Here is a 20000-nt window from a genome sequence, read left to right on the forward strand (position 1 = left end):
GCACGCACACACACACACACACGTCAAAAATAAATACCCCTCCCCCCAAAAAACCCATCAAAGACAACAAGAAATGCAATAAAAAAAAAATGTTTAAACCTGCACATGGACATCCACATCAAATGTTATGGTATGTAGTGTCTTGCCTGTGACAAAGTGGGTATGAAGTTCCTTGACGTTTTTCGGAAGGAGTACTCGGCACGTTTGGCGACGGCGTGTTCGCTCTCTTTGTTTTCGACGAAGTGTCGATATTATCACATATTTCAAACACAACTAGCTGTGGTTTATTTGTAACGAGGTGAATTAGGACCCCATCCGTGACATTATCGACATTTGTGGACAATATATATTTAATTTATTTTTTAATTTATTTTTAATCTACCCGCCCCCCCCCCCCCCAAAAAAAAAAAAAAAAGAAAAAAAAAAAGAAGAAAGTACCATGTGATGAGGTTGTTTTAAACAAACATCTCGTTCTATCTTCCATGCAAAAAAAAAAAAGTAGCAACGCACCTTATAACTGCACTTAATACAAATGAAATTTAAAAAAAAGAGAGTTTAATACGATATATATATATATGTATAGATCACAGTATTATGAATGTCACGGTTTCGCTAGATTCGATTGTAATGCAAGGTCCCACTCCTGTTTATTTACACGTACTTGCAACTATATCTGCAGTAAATCACATTAAGTTACCCCCCCTGTCAGCCATTGTACATATTTACACAGTGGGTTAGACGTTGGCTTGATTTGACAGTTCGAATTTACCCTCGTCTCGTACACCGGTCCTCGTCTTTGTAGACTGCTTACACTCGGTTACGCCATCCATTGATTAGGTCATGCGCCCTCTCCCCCCACCCCCCACCCCCCCCCCCCTCCGCCCTCCTCGGTGCACCATTCATTTTAACGACTTGTGCAAATACGATAGCTCCCCAGGTTAGAATGCATACATGCAGTGCATATCATTTGTGTGACGTCACTGGTCTGTTCGGTGGTGACCGAACAATACGGATTTCTCCCGTTACTGATCGTAAATTACGAACTTATTTTTTGTTGTTGTGGGGTCTTATGCGTTAACGTCCATGTATTTGTCCATAATTATTGGGGGGTCATACTCTGTTCACTTTTAATGTATGTCATGTGTGGCTCGATAAACAATTGTGTACATTATGGTGTAGGAAAATAAGACGCCCGGTTTTAATTGTAGCAGTATGTAAAATATGATGATATGTGAAGTCAAGTTAAACGATATAACTTCTGATTTCTGTTTACCAGTCTGTCTCGACCAATCCTCTATCAGTCTCTCTGTCACTCTGTCTCTGTCTCTCTGTCTCTCTGTATTTGTGTGTCTTCCTGTATCTATGTCCCAATCTGTCTCTGTCTATCCCCCTCTGTATGTGTATCTCCGCCTGTCTCCCTGTATCTGTCTGTCTGTCCGTCTCTCTCTCTCTCTCTCTCTCTCTCTCTCTCTCTCTCTCTCTCTCTCTCTCTCTCTCTCTCTCTCTCAGGTTGACCATTTAAATAGATATGCATAAATATCATTTACAAAAACACTAATGGTTATCTAGAATTAAACACAATGACTAGAGGTTGATATTTTATTTGTTTTCGTTGTGATGCATTGTTGTTAATCTACTTCGTTTCTACAAACTTAAACATCCATAAATGTGGACGGAAATGTACCTAATTCAACGTAACAATTAATAATGATGACGAGTGTGTTCCTACAATATATATTTTTTATTATTATTGTTGTTGTTTTTACTGTTATTCTTATTTGTACTATCATTGTTTTTTTCTTCAGTAGGTCTTCCTGTTGCACTGAAATCTGGCATTCCAGTTATTCCTGGTCAATATGGGTAAGTTTTCCACTTGAAGAAACTTTTATTAACAATTAATCCAGCAAAATAGTCACTTTACTCGGCGCTTCGTTATTCTTGCTAAACAGTAATCTTTTAAAGGGAAAACAAAACTTTAAAAAAAGATACAAAGGATTCCAAATATTTGTTTTAATCACAGAAATGTGTCTATCGGGCGAGGGGAAAACAAGACCCTGGAAAAAACCTTCAGGCTTTGTAACCTATGATATTTGTAAACTTAAGCTGCAAAACTCCACGCTTGGTGTGATGACGTCATAAGAAGCAGTCTTCTGCCATTTTTATTGCAAATGTTACGCTTGTAACAACAATCAAACGCGGAATGTTGGGTATCAGTTTCGCCCATATGTCTTTTCTATGTGAAATAAGCAAACAAATAAAAAACCCCATCAACAGAATAAAAAACACTAAAAAAAATAAAAATAAGAAACCAGTCCATTATCGTCTCTGTGATATTTCTTCCTTTTTGTCCTATAGAGGCTAGCAGACGAATGCAGACCGGTCGACTCTGTAACCCAGGATTCTGGGATATGCACGGGAGGGGAAAGAAAGTAGTTCCTACGTTCCCAAATGGTACTTAGTGTTCTTGTGTTTTGTGCCAGAAAAAAAGTTTTCTTTTTTTTTCTTTTAACTTGTTTTGGTTTTTTGCTTGCATAGTGTGGTAAACCTCCATTGCCCAGTTGAAGTGAACGAATACCCACGACTTTGAGAATCCGTGTGTTATTAAAACCAGGTTGTTTTATTTTTTTGAACTGTGCTCTGCTTCGTGGACTGTCGTGATGTACTAACCAAACACTACGTATTTCCGATAACTACTTGTCGCCGCTGACCAGGTATGCAAATTATGTCAGTACTGTAAACTTATTTATATTATTATAACCAAATATTACGTATTTCCGATAACTAGTTGTCGCCGTTGGCCAGTTAGTGTAAATGTGTCAGAAGGCTTTATATATATATATATATATATATATATATATATATATATATATATATATATATATATATATATATATATATATATATATATATATATATATAATCAAACACTACGTATTTCCGATAACTACCTTTTGCTGTTGACCAGTTATGCTGATTACGTCAGTACTGTAAACTTATTTATATTATTAGAACCAAACTACGTATTTCCGATAGCTACTTGTCGCCGTTGGCCAATTATGCTGATTACGTCGGTATGATTATTTACATTGTTATAATCAAACACTGCGTATTTTCGTTGAATAGTGGTCGCTATTTAAAGGATTTTTTTTTTTTTTTTTTTTTTTACAAAAGTCATCATTATTTAAAATATAGCGTATCCATAACCAGTCGTGATAATATATTATTTTAAAAGTGCGTATTTCCGTTAACTAGTAGTTGCCGTTTCTTTAACTAATAGTTACAGTTATACTAATTTCATCAGTAGGCCTAATTCGTATTTGCAATATAGCGTTATGTTCGCTATTCGTAACCTGTCGCGGCATGAAACGTATGATGAAACGTTGTGAATTGTCGTTAAGTAATGTTCATCGACGAAAGTTTTTTTACGATTACAGAATTTATCGTGTATATATATATATCATTCATAGTAAACTTCGTTTCATAAACTCTCGTAGTTGACTACCTAAAACAAACGTGTTACCGTTAACTGGTCGTCGTTGATTAAAAACACTTTATATTAACGTATTTCCAGGGTGGTGCTGTTTTTTGAAGAAATAACTCAAAATATAATTCAGAAATAATTTTGAATTGTGATAATATGGAATTGTTAAATCAATATTTAATAAATATTTTATTATCATTTAATACATTTTATTCAGCATAAATGAAATATTCATTAAATATAAATAAAATTACAGACGTCTGATAGCAAAAACCAATCGAGTAATTAGCATAATGGCTGATCACGAGTACATTTTCCGAGTTCGAGTCATAGCAACTGTATTTTATTTTTGTTTCTATGTCTTATATCTGAAATAGAGATGAAGAGCACACATTCAAAATAAAATCCATCCGCGTTTTAGGACCAGCCGTTAAACCGAATTCATAAAACCCCAGGCGGCCATTTTGGAACTCTATATAAAATTAACGATTAAAACAAAATTATGGTATACATTTTTTTCTTCTTTTTAATTATATCTTATTCACTACGCGAAGTCCTGAGATAGAAAAAAAAAAACAATAATTTTTTTTTTTATAAAAATCGTGTGTCCTTTTCTTACTATACTCTCATAGATGTATAATCTACGCACATATATTTCCGATATATACTCTATTTCTGCTTATATATTTGGCGCCGCTTTCTCTTTTTGTGTTTCTGATTGGTTCTTTTTTTGTCGGATGTGTCACGGGTGTCTCACGGATGTGTTACGGATGTTAGTTATGCAGATAGCAAAACCATTTTTTCCCACGTGTTCGGTTTCTGGCGTTGTTTAGCACTGGTTTGTTTTTAGGATGCCACCCAAAGATGGGAAGGAAACTGCATCACATGTTACATAGGGGGCGCTGTACTTGTGCTGTGATGTGTTTTAGTCGCAAAGTGATTAACGTTTGTTTGGGTATGGATTTATTTTCGTTTTTTTTTTTTAATACTGACTCTCGTTCTTTTCCGTCAACGCTCGTTCATTTCCGTCAATTCGACGGACAAGCTGCGTGTTAGGTTTGTAGTGTTTATTTTATTTTTTTCCTTTTATCTTTTTGTTATTTAAAAAAAAAAAAAAATATTATTTTATTTTTTATTTTTTTGAAAAACTAATCTTTGTTTGCTCGAGTATTTATTTATGTAGGTACATAGGAGGTCTTATTTGCTTTTCACGAGTTTGTGACTATTATGTTTGATCGTTGTCTAATTGGTTGTATTTCATAACATCACAGTAGACAGAGTTGGTTCGTAGTAAACGCATTTGTTTAGTAGGACCGGGTCATCATTTGTCATGTAGGTAGTGCACTATAGTTCACGACACGAAAAACAGCATCTATGTTTATACTGCCATAACGTCTTCTAGATGAATTGGGAGCAAATATGTTAATGACTTTCAAAATGTGATTAACAATATAGTTATTATTTATCGTCATTATTATTAAATATTTTCTGTATTAAAACAAATTAATAATGTGTGAATAGTAAATACTTTCTTTTCAGCTTAAAAAAAAAATGTCACGGTAACAGCAACTATATGACGTAAAAACAAGTGTTAAAAATAGAAATTATTATATATTTCTGGTATCCAGTATATATACATAATATTCCAGCTGAAGCTATAAGCTGGTATGTTAATTCCATTTTATACACAAACAATTACCTTTTACCTTATTGTTTCAGTTTGTATTGTTTTATACAATGGTACATTAATGTCAGCAGACCTGATATGGGATTATTAGTGGTATTTAGTTATTTCTGAAATGAGGATACGTTGGTTTGAAAATATCGGGGTTTCATGAAGCAAACTTCTCTTCTGGCATTCCAGGCGCGTGTGCATGGATTATGCAGGGGGAGAGGGGGGGGGGGGGGGGGGTCTAGATTGTGGCGAGCGAAATGTCTAGGTGAGGGGGTTTGAGACAAGCTGTTCCGGAAATTGCATTTAAAAAGAGGAAACTTTGCATGAGCAGAGGTGGGTTGTGGGTTGCTGTGACTAAAAGGCTTTTAAATTAGCAAATTTATTATTTTGTTTAATAATATATATTAAAAATAAATGGGAAAAAGGAAACAAACTATCATATCAATGGGAATGATATTAGTTTAAAGTTTGTTTTGTTTAACAACACCACTGGAGCACATTGATTAATTAATTATCGGCTATTGGATATTAAACATTTGGTCATTCTGACTCGTAGGCATCAGAGGAAACCCGCTACATTTGTCCTAATGCAGCAAGGGATCGTTTATATGCACTTTCCCACAGACAGGAAAGCACATATCACGGCCTTTGTCCAGTTGTGGTGCACTGGTTGGAACTAGAAAAAACCCAATCAGCAGAATGGATGAATAATATTAGTTCACAGTCAGCAAACATAAAACAAGCCCAAGAAGAAATGTGTTTCTGTGTTAATCACAGGCAAGCCATCTGATACGATATGAAACCCACTGAAGGTTCTAATACGTCTATCTTGGGTATATCCTCCGAATTTCTCGGCGGATGTGCCCACGAATGTTTAGGTGTCTCCCCCACTCTCACCTCAATGGTGGACCTGCCCTTATCACGGGCGTAAGAAGGTGCCAAAATGGAGGGGGGAGGGGGGCGCACACGCACACACACACATATATATAAATGTATAAATATATACAAAACATCGCTGCTTCCACAAAATGGGTGCCCCCATCCCCCCCCCCCCCCCCCCCCGGCTTCCTACGCCGGTGCTTTATTAAAATGTGGTCCTGTTATTACTGTGAGCGCGCGCTGCGACCCAGAACAAAAGGGTTATCTCGTCCGCGCCGTTATGTAGATACCGTAATCCCTGTACGCCCTATCACTCTGCCGGTGAAAGGTCACGGCGCAATATTACGAAATCGAGCGCAGAGACATGCGTAGATAATACTAGTACTATATGAGTGGACTTTGAATAACACTTGTTCGTACAACAGGATGTGGGAAATCCAGCTGGATATGGTTTTTAAACGAGTTGTAAGATAATGTGATAGGTATCTAACGAACTAGCGTAGAATTTTGGTTCTTTAAAAACCAAGTTAAAAATACAATTAAAGTTGTTGTGTTTTCGATCTTGCGTTTGTAGTTAATTTATATGTCATAGACAGCAATCGAGGTTAACTACGCACGCACACAAACAACAACAAGCACATACTATACATACATTATGTACATATTTTATACAGACAGACAGACAAGCATACATACAAACACACTCATAGACATATTAAACGTTTGCTGTTAATAATAGAGTACAACTAATGGCAATATGTAGCGGGTTTCTTCTCTAAGACTATTTATCAAAATTACCAAATGTATGACATCCAATAGCCGATTATTAATAAAACAATGTGCTCTAGTGGTGTCGTTTAACAAAACAAACTTTAAAACTTTCATAGAGTAGCCAAATGCCAACTTCGGGTTTCCTCTCTCTCATTGTCACCCCATTTATCAGATTGATCATGTCTCAGACACCTAACAGTGAATCATTACTCTGGGGGTGTCGTTACACACACACACACACACACACACACACACACATTCCTTTTTTTTTTTTTTTTTTTTTTTTTTTTTTTTTTTTGCTGTTCGTAGGAGGTCGATTTTTACCGTCTTGTCTGGAACACACTTTGTAAGTTATTTACGAATTTTATTGTTTACCGTATAGCCTCAAATAGAAGACCCGTCCGCACTCTTATGTTTGCTTTCTTCAAAAAAATGTCTGCAAGGCAGCCGATATTCTAGATCTGACCTGTTATCTGAAGTTGACCTCGTTTATTTTAGACGAGCTTTGGTGACGCTTGATCTAAGTTATGATATGAAACTTAATCGCCGACGTGGGGTTGTTTAATTTCAAATTAGAGGAAGTTTATTGTCGAGCTAGATGTTAACCCCTGTTCGAAACCTGGTACGTTTTACACGATGTCTGGTGTATTTGGAGTAATAACCGAACGTGGACGGAACCAGGAGGGCGTGGGCGTGTGGGAGCTATTTGAATTATTTATTATACTTTATGGCGGATATGTACGGGACTAAATCAATTAAGTTTATTTCTGACGCTTTTAGAGTAATCAGAGAAAGTTTTGGGTTTTGTCAGTGGGTGGTAGAGGGGAGGGTGGAGGGGAGGGGGAGGTGTGTGGTATTTTTATTTGTCGGACTTCCTGTCTGTTTGATTTACTGTTATATTTCTTATTTTTTTAAGTAGCTGTCTGTATGAATAATATTATTTAAAAATTACAATGCCAAATTATTCTATTTGCTTTTATGAATTGTAGATATTCCATAAATATCCTTATTCAAAATCAACGTTAATTCTTTTTCACATCACTAGCGCAGTAATACTTTTAATATATTCGTTCTGATTACTAAGATATTATTATTATTATTTTTTTTTTTTTTTTTTTCTCTCACTTATTTACAACAAAGAGACAAGTTTACGGTAGTAAAACTAATGTTTCATATTTCTGTCAAATCTAGAAAATATATCTTCAAAATCGTAAGTACTTGTAGCAGGTTTATGGCACTTGACGGTATTTTAGCACTTTACAGTGGAGATGTTTGGAGTGGGTCTAGAGAACGGGAGATGAAGATGTACTGGAATGTATCGCCCGAAGGGGCCTAACTCTTGACGTCTGCTTATTTAACTGTTACTTGACTGGAGACAGGCTACAGTGATAGACACACGAATCTTGGAGAAAATAGACCTAATTGCTGATTATTCTTCAATCTGAGGAGTAAAGACTTATGTTATTTGGGTTATTTAAAAAATATTTTTTCCCCGTGGTTTAATTAGTTGATATAAGTGTTATTGCCGCTGAAAAACAAAATGGATAACAGCAAATCAGAAAGAACAATTGCCGCGTAGCATTAAGTGAACTATATGTGCCAAAATGTTAAATATTAGCAAAACATAAATATCAACGAATGCAGCAACAGCAACAATTAAATAAACATCTTGAGCTGAGAAAGAAACAAAATAAAACAACTAACCTACATAAAAGCAACGCAAAAACACAGCAACCAAAATAATTTTATGTCCGTAATTCCTTGGATATTGTCGTAACACAACGATTAGTACACCGACAATTTGCGAATGGGGATTCAATTGATAATGATAATTGAAGCCGAGTATCTCAGACTTGACCGAGGCTCGTTGTAATGTTTGTGCACAACCATTCGATAACAAAACACTGTCGAACAGACGGCAGAACACGCTGAAACAAGGGTTTCCGTGACTCGCTGCGTCTGGTTTTGAAAGTGTCGGGTTAACAAATGTTGCACTTAACTCTAGGAATAAGAAATATCGGCGAAATCTCGCTTTGAACAGTGAGTGACACCCTGAATTAAAATACCCATTCTTTATATCTTTATGGGTTAGTTAAGCCTTCCATTATCGCTGAGATTCTGCCTTCCGTGTTGCCTCCATTGAGGATTACAAAGAAGTTGAGTGGGCCTATCTGCCACACTGGAACTAGACTGTAATCTATGCAAACGAGAGAACTTCAGTTTTGTTTGGTGATTTGTTAACTGCTTGAGAGCGGGATCTAGGTCAGTCGATAGAGTGCTCGCTTTAGTCGGTTGGGTATGAGGATCGAATCCCCTCGATGGACCCTTTATCTCCCTCCACCCTCCCTCTCTCCCACTCGCGACCTAACCCGTTACCCACGGCTGGTATATCAAAGGCTGCTATATGTGCTGTCCCTTCTGTGTGAAAGTACATATAAAATAGCCCTTGATGCTAATGGAGGTATGTAGCGGGTTTCTTTTAAGACTGGGGTGTGTGGGGGAGGGATGTAGCCGACTAGTAAAGCGCTAGATCTAGGATCAATCCTCGTCAGAGGGCCAATGGGCTATTTATTGTTGTAGTCAGTGATCCATAATTGTTGTAACAAAACCTCTTTTTTGTGTGATTTGTTCTATGGAAATGTTACCTTAGCTTACGGAGATATGTACGTCACGTATTGACTAACATAATACGTATTCTACTGTGGATCACATTGTGCATGAGTTAATCCAGGTAGTTCAAGTACAGTAAAGTACTCTTGTAACGAACCCGAAGGGACCATGATAGTTCCTTATAGTAGTAGTTCGCTGTACACAGTTGCATAAGTTAGTTATTAATGTATAGGGGGATATAACGGGACTTTACGATCAGTTCGTTCTATGCAGTACAGTTCGTTATAAGCATATTCGTTATAAGTGTACTTTACTGTACTATGATCGTAGGTGAAACACAATTAGTAGTATTTCCATAAACGTAAAACAACAACAACAACAACAACAACAACGCTATGGGGAGAATAGGTAGTGAGGAAACCCGCTACCTTTTTCCATTAGTAGCAAGGGATTTATGTTTTATATGCAGCATCCCACAGACAGGATAGCACATACCACGGTTTTTTATATACCAGCCGTGGTGCACTGGTTAGAACGAGAAATAGCGCAATGGGCCCACCGATGGGGATCGATCCTGGACCATACGCGCATCAAGCGAGCGCTCTACCACTGGGCTACGTCCTGGCCCCTATTCTTCTTCTTATTATATTTTTTATTATTATTTTCCGTAATTTTACTTATTTAAAAAAAACAAAAAAAACAAAAAAAAACAAATTGCGTTGCGTGTTAGGATGCCATTATCAATATAAACCATGAAATCGTATCTCCAGTCCACGTCACGCACGGCTGACTGCGCGTCTTAACGCCATTCACAGTTCAGCGGAGACTATTACAAGCCAATAAAGCAATATGCCAGCTATTCGAGTCTTTTATTTCCCTTTAATCTGTTACTAGCTTTAACAAATACTATAATGGTTCAGGTGTCGGAGTCATTGTCGTACTTCGCGGTAAACACTACAGAACAACCGTCCCGGGCGTTTGCGGTACTTTATGGCCAGTGTGGTGTTTTTTTAGTTGACTCTTACCATATAGATTTTTCTATTGTGCAGGCAAATAATTTACGGGATTAACGGGTGAATGGAAACAGGACAGTGAGGTCAAATTCGGTGGTCAGTGCATAGCATGTTAGTCAAAACAGAACTTGCAGTGTGAAAAGAAGAAAGAAAGTAGGGGTAAAAGAGAGAAAAAAGAAAATTTAATATAGGCTACTTCTAAGAACAGGGATCGCTTCTTTATAAATAGATGTAGTACTATTTTTGTATACAAGCAAAAAGTAATTAAGTTTGCGGGTTTCTACTCGAAACCTCAATACAGTCTTATGTTATCACCCCCCCCCCCCCCCCCCGCGTCTGTGATCATTATTATAGTCTGTATATACACTATGTGCATGCCTATAACTGTATGTTTTTTGGTAAATACGTATAGTGAAACCTCTCAAAACCGTTCCCTAAGTAAACCGGAATACCCCCGAATCCGGACATTTTTCACGGTCCTTCCTTTTTTTTTTTTTTAAATCAGTACAGAAATTAACCTGTCTTAACCGGATACCCCTTTACCATACCTTTTACTTGGTCTCAAGGGTGTCCGGTTTAAAGGGATTTCACTGTTATAAAAATAGGCCATGGCTACGCCGCACTCCTTGACTGGTGCCCGCGTTGAAGGTTTATTGTTCGCAACTGACACAGCCAGTCTATGACAAAAACTTGAAACTGGAGATGAAGCTTTCAAAACCCCCAAGTTCAAACATGGGTGAAAATAATCCGGCCGTTGAAACGAGCACCCCCCCCCCCCCCCCCCCCACACACACACACAACCATACACTCTCCTTACCTGGTAGAAATGTCAGTTCCTTGGGTTATAAATCGTCTGCGAGATCGTGAAAGGAATTTCTTCTGCATTTTCTGCACACGCGACCTTAATTTATCATTCTAGCGTTCCGAACTTTGTTTTTTTCTCTTTCTCCTTTTGCAGCATCGTATCTGTTAAAAGATAAGGCAATGTTTATTTGGAAACGAACAGTTTTTTGGTGTGGGGTTTTTTTCCCCACATTTTATTGTTTGGCACTAAAACATGTTGAATTTATAGAAAAAAAATATTGTATGTAGAAATGTTTGACATCCAGTAGCTAGTGATTAATTAATAAAGGAGCAAGGTTGGCGTTAAGGTGTAAAACATAGCCCACATATAAACGTCTGTTTTGTTTAACGACACCACTAAAGCACATTCTGACATATAATCTTAGAGGAAACTGGCTACGTTTTGTTTTGTTTTGTTTTTGGTTTGGTTTTTGTTTCATTAGTAGCTAGGTATTTTCCTAGATAATGTACCAGTCATGCAAACGTTTAACGTTGTACATAGGAAATCAAAGTTACTACTGTCATGTTTATTATAACAAATTATAATCTCCTTATAAAAGACCTCTTTGTGTCCATTGTTACCAACAGTCGACTGATACCACGAAGTAAAAAATACACAGGACTAAACACGTAAACCTTCTTTAAAAAATCAGCTATCTGCCCTTGTAGATGTCTAGCTTGCGTCGCAGGATCGAACCATATCGGTGGATCATTCAACTGATTGGGGTTTTTTTTCTTTCCAACCAGTGCACCACGACTGGTCAAAGTTCATGGTATGTGTGTTCCTATCTGTGGGAAAGTGCATATAAAAGATCCATTGCAGAATTAGGAAAAATGTAACGGGTTTTCTCTGATGACTACGTGTCAGAATTACCAAATGTTTGACATCCAATAGCCGATGAATAATTAAACAATTTGCTCTAGTGGTGTCGTTAAACAAAATAAACTTTTAACTTTGTATATCACAAAGAAATGTAAAACACAGACCTGTCACATTTGTATTATTTATGTTGTGTATTCTCCCCATACGCCGTTGTTAGACTGCAATAAACGGTTCTGTTCTGTTTGAGTGCGCTTGCGAACAATTCGACTGGTTTTCACCTCGTTCTGTCTTAGCATATCCATTTAAATTTAGGCACAAAAAAACCCAGTCTATCAAGCGAGAACGAAAATTCGTCTTCGTAAACGCACACTTTGGAATGTGAGTGACGGAGAGTAACTGAGAAAATGGGCCACGTTCAGGAGGTCGAACGCTCTCGAACAAATTGACTGTTTCCGTATCTTATCCATAATATCTCATTCATTCAAAACATGAAGCGCACAAATCAGTCTAGCTAGAAACCACGGAGCGCTTGGCTACCTGAATAAACCCCAAGAGTTCAAGTAGGTTAATCAGTAATTAGTACATAAATAGTGTTGTTATTCCACCTGTAGGTTTCACGACAAACAAGCATTCATCTCGAACGGAGATAAACATTAGCAGACGGACCGTCTATAATTACAGCCTTCACGGCAAGATTCCTACACACTCTGCACTTCACGTTTTGTCATAGTAATTCTACGACTCAAAGGGTGCGCTTTACAATGTTCCCCGACTAATAAAAATGTAATTATATTTGTAAATAACCCTTGTAACCTAAGGGAGCTCTTGACGTCAAAAAACAGTGTTTTTTTTCTTTCTTTCGAGTGTTTTAACGTCACGCTTGTCACGTGACATCCGAATAATGGCTTCTTGGGTTCTGTCTAAACGACGGATTCTGTTTGTACTTGTTTTTAAACAATGTGTTTGGGGACAACTGCGAGAAGATGGCGGGATTCTAATTGTTATACTACTATCTCTTGAGTAGTCAGAACGTTGAGATGGGGGCGTTTTGGGGGTTTCTAATTGTTATACTAGTATCTCTTGAGTAGGCAGAACGTTGAGATGGGGGCGTTTTGGGGGTTTCTAATTGTTATACTAGTATCTCTTGAGTAGGCAGAACGCTGAGATGGGGGCGTTTTGGGGGTTTCTAATTGCTATACTAGTATCTCTTGAGTAGGCAGAACGCTGAGATGGGGGCGTTTTGGAGGTTTCTAATTGCTATACTAGTATCTCTTGAGTAGGCAGAACGTTGAGATGGGGGCGTTTTGGGGGTTTCTAATTGCTATACTAGTATCTCTTGAGTAGGCAGAACGTTGAGATGGGGGCGTTTTTTTTTTTGGGGGGGGGTTCTAATTGCTATACTAGTATCTCTTGAGTAGGCAGAACGTTGAGATGGGGGCGTTTTGGGGGTTTCTAATTGTTATACTAGTATCTCTTGAGTAGGCAGAACGTTGAGATGGGGGCGTTTTTTTTTTGGGGGGGGGTTCTAATTGTTATACTAGTATCTCTCGAGTAGTCAGAACGTTGAGATGGGGGCGTTTTGGGGGTTTCTAATTGTTATACTAGTATCTCTCGAGTAGTCAGAACGCAGATGGGGGCGTTTTGGGGGTTTCTAATTGCTATATAGTATCTCTTGAGGGCAGAACGTTTGGGGGCGGGGGGTTTCTAATTGCTATACTAGTATCTCTTGAGTAGGCAGAACGTTGAGATGGGGGCGTTTTTTTTTTGGGGGGGGGGTTCTAATTGCTATACTAGTATCTCTTGAGTAGGCAGAACGTTGAGATGGGGGCGTTTTGGGGGGGTTTCTAATTGCTATACTAGTATCTCTTGAGTAGGCAGAACGCTGAGATGGGGGCGTTTTGGGGGTTTCTAATTGCTATACTAGTATCTCTTGAGTAGGCAGAACGCTGAGATGGGGGCGTTTTGGGGGAGGGTCGCTATATCCCGTTCCCAGCTAATTAAGCTCAACACACCGGGAATACAGCTCAAGTTTGGATACTACTTTTTAGTATCAGAACTTTTGCTCTAAGTATATCCATCAAGCATTATGCTACACACAAACAAACATGCGCACGCACGCACACACATACACAGACAAACACATACACACACACGCATAAAAGATATGCACACATATACCAACAAACACTGATGCAGATACACGCACACGCACACGCACGCACACACACACACACACACGCATACACACACAGATACACACACACACATACGCACACACACACGCACACTGATATTGTTTGCCAATCCTGCTTACGAACGTGATTACTGTTTGTATTTGGTTTTTCAGATTGTTGCTATGTTTTGTGTCTTTAACTATTTTACAGTATTTGTTGGCTTTGTAGGGAACTAACCAATATATAAAAACAATGGAATGGGTCACTTCTTACAAAGGACACCTTTTATAACACCCACCTCTCTGTAAAGGACATTTTCGATACATCCTGTTTAATTAAAGATATTGCGTCACGTAAAAAAAACCCTGCCCCTCGTGGAAATCTGGTGTACTGTTACCCATGTTATAATATCTGATCATCTTCAATTTTGCTAAGGGCAATCCCTGAATAAATCACAGTGGAGGGGTGGGGGTGGTGTACCGTAAATATTATTGTATATTGTGTAGTTCTGCTATAATTTGTTTAAATAAGTTTAAATACAATTCTATTTTGTGGGTGATGAATAAATACGCAAAAAGAAACAAAAGGAAGAATGAAGAAAGGAAGAAAGGAAGAATGAACTATATCATCTTTCTTCATGTATGACACCCCTCACAAAACAATTGACCTGCCCATGTCACGCCTTATGGTAGTCTCGGCTGTGTTAAATATTACTTCTGTTTTCAATATGGTACAATATGTTGACACCTCGGTATAACATCCACCTCCTCAATACCTCCACATATATTCAGTAGACTCGCAGGTGGCCTTAACAAAGAGGTGTATAAAGACGAAAACCAAATATTCACACACCAAATACAATTTGTGAAAGGGACTATTTCTTTGATTTCAAAAACAAAACACAACTTGTTAAAGGTTCTATTTGTTTGTTCTTCCAGGTATCCTCAATACGTGTATCCATCCACAGCCTACCTGACGTCACAGGGCATGCTGGCCGCCATGCCCCACTCGCCACTGTCACCGACGAGCGCGGCCACGACGTCACAACAGTTCATAGACTACTCGTCTGCGTATGCCGCACAGATCTCTGCCGCCGAGTATGCCGCCTATCCGTACACCACGAGCTCTGCCGCAGGCTACGCTATACCGACAGCGTACACGTACACCGTACCGCAACAGATCGCGGCCGGAGCTTCGGGACACTTCGCCCACTTTCAGCCGCAGCAGATTCAAGAACGAATGCAATAGAAGTGGTTCTTCTTTGGTTATTTCTCCACAAGTTTATACCATCGTACGGACTCTAAAAAGATGAAAAAAATTGACGACGAAAAGACAATAACAACAACAACAACAACAAAATGTTAATAATGTTTTGTTTTATTATTATTGTTATTACACAAGTCCGGAGGAGTTTTTAATTATTATTATTATTTTTTTTTTTTTGAAAAGCTGATTTGGTGCACAGAAAGTGATTACGTCACCAGTGCCCGCCAGCCAAAACAACCCAGAATGATCTCTTCGTCTGCGGGGCGTAGATAATTGTCTAGAATGGAAGGATAAAACGAAAACGGATTTATTACAGGAAAGAAATAGATTAAATGGATTAGAAGTCGAGATATTGAGAATGAATTCTACATGGATATAAGTGTAAATAGAAAATAAAATTATGTGTACCGATGTTGTGATGAATCTGTGACGTCAGCATTGTATGTGTACTACTAGCCATATTGTTATGTTCTACGTGTCCGTCCCATTGCTTTGACTTGCCGCCGATGCGTCAAATATAAGAGATATATGCATATTCATGAACAATTTTCATAACATTTTAATATCGCAGTGCATAAAAGTAGTCTATGCAACTGGTTAATTTAGCATATTTCAGACGTTTAGTTGTTAACACAGTGGATTACGTTATATTAAATATTGACTCTTTTTTTTTTTTCAATTCTTTTCTTTAAGACATGCTACCAGTATGTGGTATACGTTTTGAATACTGATCACGTGACATTTATTTCAAAGTTTCATATATTATTTGATTCTTCTTTTTTTAATTATATTATCTAATTTTTTCTCTGTTGTTTTATAAATCTTAGAGTCTTGTATACTAGTATATATATTTTTAATGTTTAATATTTTCCCATTCTTTCTGTTAAATCTTAGTTTTAAATTAGGCCTATGTGTATTCAAAACCAAGATGTATGTGGTCAGTCTATGCCTAAATTATTAACATCGAGTGCCTTATGTGAGAAAACTGTTATTTGTTACACTGAAGGATGAGTGTGGTGTCCGAACGGGATAACGTCCGTCACGATATTATATTTTATCTTGTTATACGTCCTGTCGCGAGTTGTCTCCCGTTATCAAACAGTATTTATTACGTCATCACGTTAACTTTATTATTTTTCTTTTAAAACATCGTTGTTGCGGTTGTTTATGGACGCGGACTTGAGTTTACGTTTTGTTGTTATGCATATTTTTAATCTAATATTGAAACGTTGATTTCATATTTATTATTTATTGGCAAGTCTCGTCTTTCCAAAAACAGCCAGCAACTTTGATATTTTGTTACTTCTGTACATTTTTGCAGAACGATCATTTTGGATGAACGAAATCCGTGCAGAGTGTGATTGCCCTTATAAGTTCCTCGTCCGATATTTACTTGAGTATTAATTCATGAAGGGCTACAATTGGATCGGTCTCACCTAGCCTGTATTTGTATTATTTCATAAAAAAAGGGTTGTGGTTTTAGAAGAGAACAACAAAGATATTTATCAGAGACAAGATCACGTGATTTGAAAATAATTTTTGGTCTCACATCATACTTTCTGTTTTCTTTAAAACTACGTGTTTCATTTTATTATTGCGTGTCGTTTGTTTGCAATCTTCTGCATTCCAACAATTCACTTTCGATTCCCAAACCAGTTAACTGTATGTATATTTTTGATTTATATTACGTCATCAATACTCGAATTACTTCAGGGACGGTCCTGGGATTCGTGGATCAAAATTAAAATGGCTGTGCTGATATGGCTTTACACGGTCAGAGTCCGACAGCCAAATGTCTTATTTCGTCCCTGACATTGAAAAAAGTGCCTTGGTTCAGAGACAAATTTTAACAAATTATTTAATTACAGTAGTTACAGTTTCTAGTCATCGCAGGGTATATAGTGTCACCTTGCGATGAACTGTGGTCTTTTTCCTGGTAAACGTTTTTGTAGTTCTCGATCGAGACCGGAAGTTAATGCGCAGTGTAAATAACATAACACTTCCGGTAGATAGTGCGTAGTTTGAATATCATGCTATTTAAGAGGACACATATTTTACTTATTTATTTGACAATCGTGGGCAAAGTAGGTCACTTATTACTACATATACTGCACGATGTTAAGCCGTTTATGTACATATAGAAACTTTGAAAACTGGTTTATGTAAATTTATGTTGTTGTAGCTAACTTATGAATATGCAAACGTTAACTAACCGTTAAACCATCAATGTAAATAGGTCATTATATACTTAATATGTATTTAAGTTTATTCACATTTCATTACAAGCATGTTAAGTACGAGGAGGAGTATTTTGACGCCACAGAACTGATACCATTTTGTTTTTCTTCAATGAAATTCTTGCCGTTAAATTAAACAGAGGGTCATGGGTATTACATTCATCCGTTGTTAGATATTTGTCAACACTAATGGAAAGAGGTCCATGTATTTAAGTTTCATAAATTACTGAAGTGATGAATTCCCCTCTCATTTAATATTTTAGTTTCAAGAATATATTCAAAATATTTTCTTATGACGTCACATGTGACGTGGTCTTCTTTGGAAGTGGCAGTCCTCGTAATTTAGAAATAGGAAGGATGTATCGACCTTTTGAGTGGCAGTCCTCTTATACAAGAAGTACCAAATAGTAGTTCATCACACCCTCGCGGTCTTGTAAACCTACCCCATGGCCTCCACATTGTGATTCTAGATACCAGTGTGGGCATGTTAATGGTTTTGTTGTTCAGATTATTGCACCTGCGTAAGTCGTAAATGTTCCACAATGCTTACATGTCAGGACTATTTGCATTTATTTTCATTAGTCTGTTGTCAGTGGAATCATAACATTCTTGTATTACAGAGAACTGAATTGAGTTTGACAGATAAAAAAGGTAGTAGATGTGTAAACAATACTTGTGCTTTTATAAAAGTTCCTGTCGCATTTATCTGTACGGCAGTGAAACGGCTTTCTGTCAGTGCACATTATTACTACGCGTTTGGTTAAACACGCATGTGCATTTATTTGCACGGGTGTAAAATTGCGTAATATAGAAGCACACATAGTCCCAATATTGGTATTGTAAAGGCTGTGGCTAAAATATCTTAGCGCATTTATCTGTAAGGCAGTAAAACGGCTCTGTGTGAATGCTCACGTAGTTCCGGTCTTGACCTGCTGTTCACGGTGTGGTTTACTATTTCTCAAGGTGTCAGTTCTGTAGCCTCGTGTTACTAAAAATAATGCATAATTCGAACGAAAAGTTCAACAGTCATTTTTACAACGTTCGTTCGTTCGTTCGGAACATGTTGTACCTATGTTATAATCACAAAATAAATATGTTAAATATGAAAAAAAAGAGTTCTTGTTTTTATTTTTCTCAATATATCATTGCAGATTATATGGAGGGTGGGGGAGGTTGCGGCGGGGTTATTGAACTGGTGTAATAAAGGGTGTGTTATGTACTATCCTGTCTTTGGGGCGATGCACATAAAAGATAATTTGCTGCTAATCAAAAAGTGTAGCTCATGGGGTGGCGGAAGTCGGTTTCCTCTGTCGTGGTAGGGACAGGATTTAGCTCAGTGGGTTGAGTGCTCGCTTGAGGTGCTTGCATTGTAGGATCGAACCACCTCGGTGGATCCATTCAACTGGTTAGGGGTTTTCTCGTTCAAACTAGTGCACCACAACTGGTCAAAGGCCGTGGTATGTGATTGCCTGTCTGTGGGAAAGTGCATATAAAAAATCCATTGCTGCATTAGAAAAAAAAAAGTAGCGGGTTTTCTCTAATGACTACGAGTGAGAATTACCAAATGTTTGACATCCAATAGCCGATGAGTAATCAATGTGCTCCAGTGATGTTAAACAACAACAACAACACAACGTTTAACTGTCGTATTATTGGCCCTTAGCTGTATATCCGACGCTATATAACGCTAAATTAATGTGTTGAGTGCGTCGTTGAATATAGCATTTCTTTCTTCTATATCACTGTGAGATTATTTTAAAGTGAAATCTTTCAAATACACACTCAAGCCCGTTTTTCCTGGGCACACATACCAGTCTGGAAACATTTTGTAATTCTCACGCGTAGTCTTCGGAAAATCCCGCTACGTTTTCCCATAAGCAGCAAATAATCTTTCTATATGCATCTTCCCACAAACAAGACAGCACATACCACGGATTTGATATACAAGTCATGGCGCACTGGTTGGGACTGCGGAAAACCGATCCAATTGAGGGGATTAGTCCTGTGACCCACAAACAGGACATCACATATCACGGCTATTGATGTACCAGTTGTGGGGTACTGATTAGGAGCGGAGAAAAGACAATCAGTAAATTGAGTCCATCAAAGGGGTTCGACCCGACGATCCGCTCTGTGGACCTATACTAGATCTCATTCCCGTGATTAGCGCATCCTACACCGGCCTGGGTAGGAAATGGCAAGGAAATTGTTTTAGTTAACGACGCACT

At 37.8% G+C, this 20000-nt stretch overlaps 1 protein-coding gene across 2 annotated transcripts in view; it reads left to right on the top strand.

Moving 5' to 3' along the window:
* The window catches only part of LOC121378140 (RNA-binding protein 24-B-like), a 37414-nt gene extending 18527 nt beyond the window's left edge, over nucleotides 1–18887 (top strand). The window contains exons 3-4 of one of the 2 annotated variants that reach the window (XM_041506242.1): nucleotides 1806–1860; nucleotides 15208–18887. In XM_041506242.1, coding sequence (XP_041362176.1) covers nucleotides 1806–1860; nucleotides 15208–15517 — 365 coding nt within the window. In that variant the 3' untranslated portion in view covers nucleotides 15518–18887. The remainder of the gene's footprint in view (nucleotides 1–1805; nucleotides 1861–15207) is intronic. The other variant, XM_041506243.1, reaches the window with a different exon arrangement.
* The last annotated feature ends 1113 nt before the right edge of the window (nucleotides 18888–20000 follow it).

The sequence above is a fragment of the Gigantopelta aegis genome, chromosome 7 (assembly GCF_016097555.1).
Source record: "Gigantopelta aegis isolate Gae_Host chromosome 7, Gae_host_genome, whole genome shotgun sequence".
Lineage (NCBI taxonomy): Eukaryota > Metazoa > Mollusca > Gastropoda > Neomphalida > Peltospiridae > Gigantopelta > Gigantopelta aegis.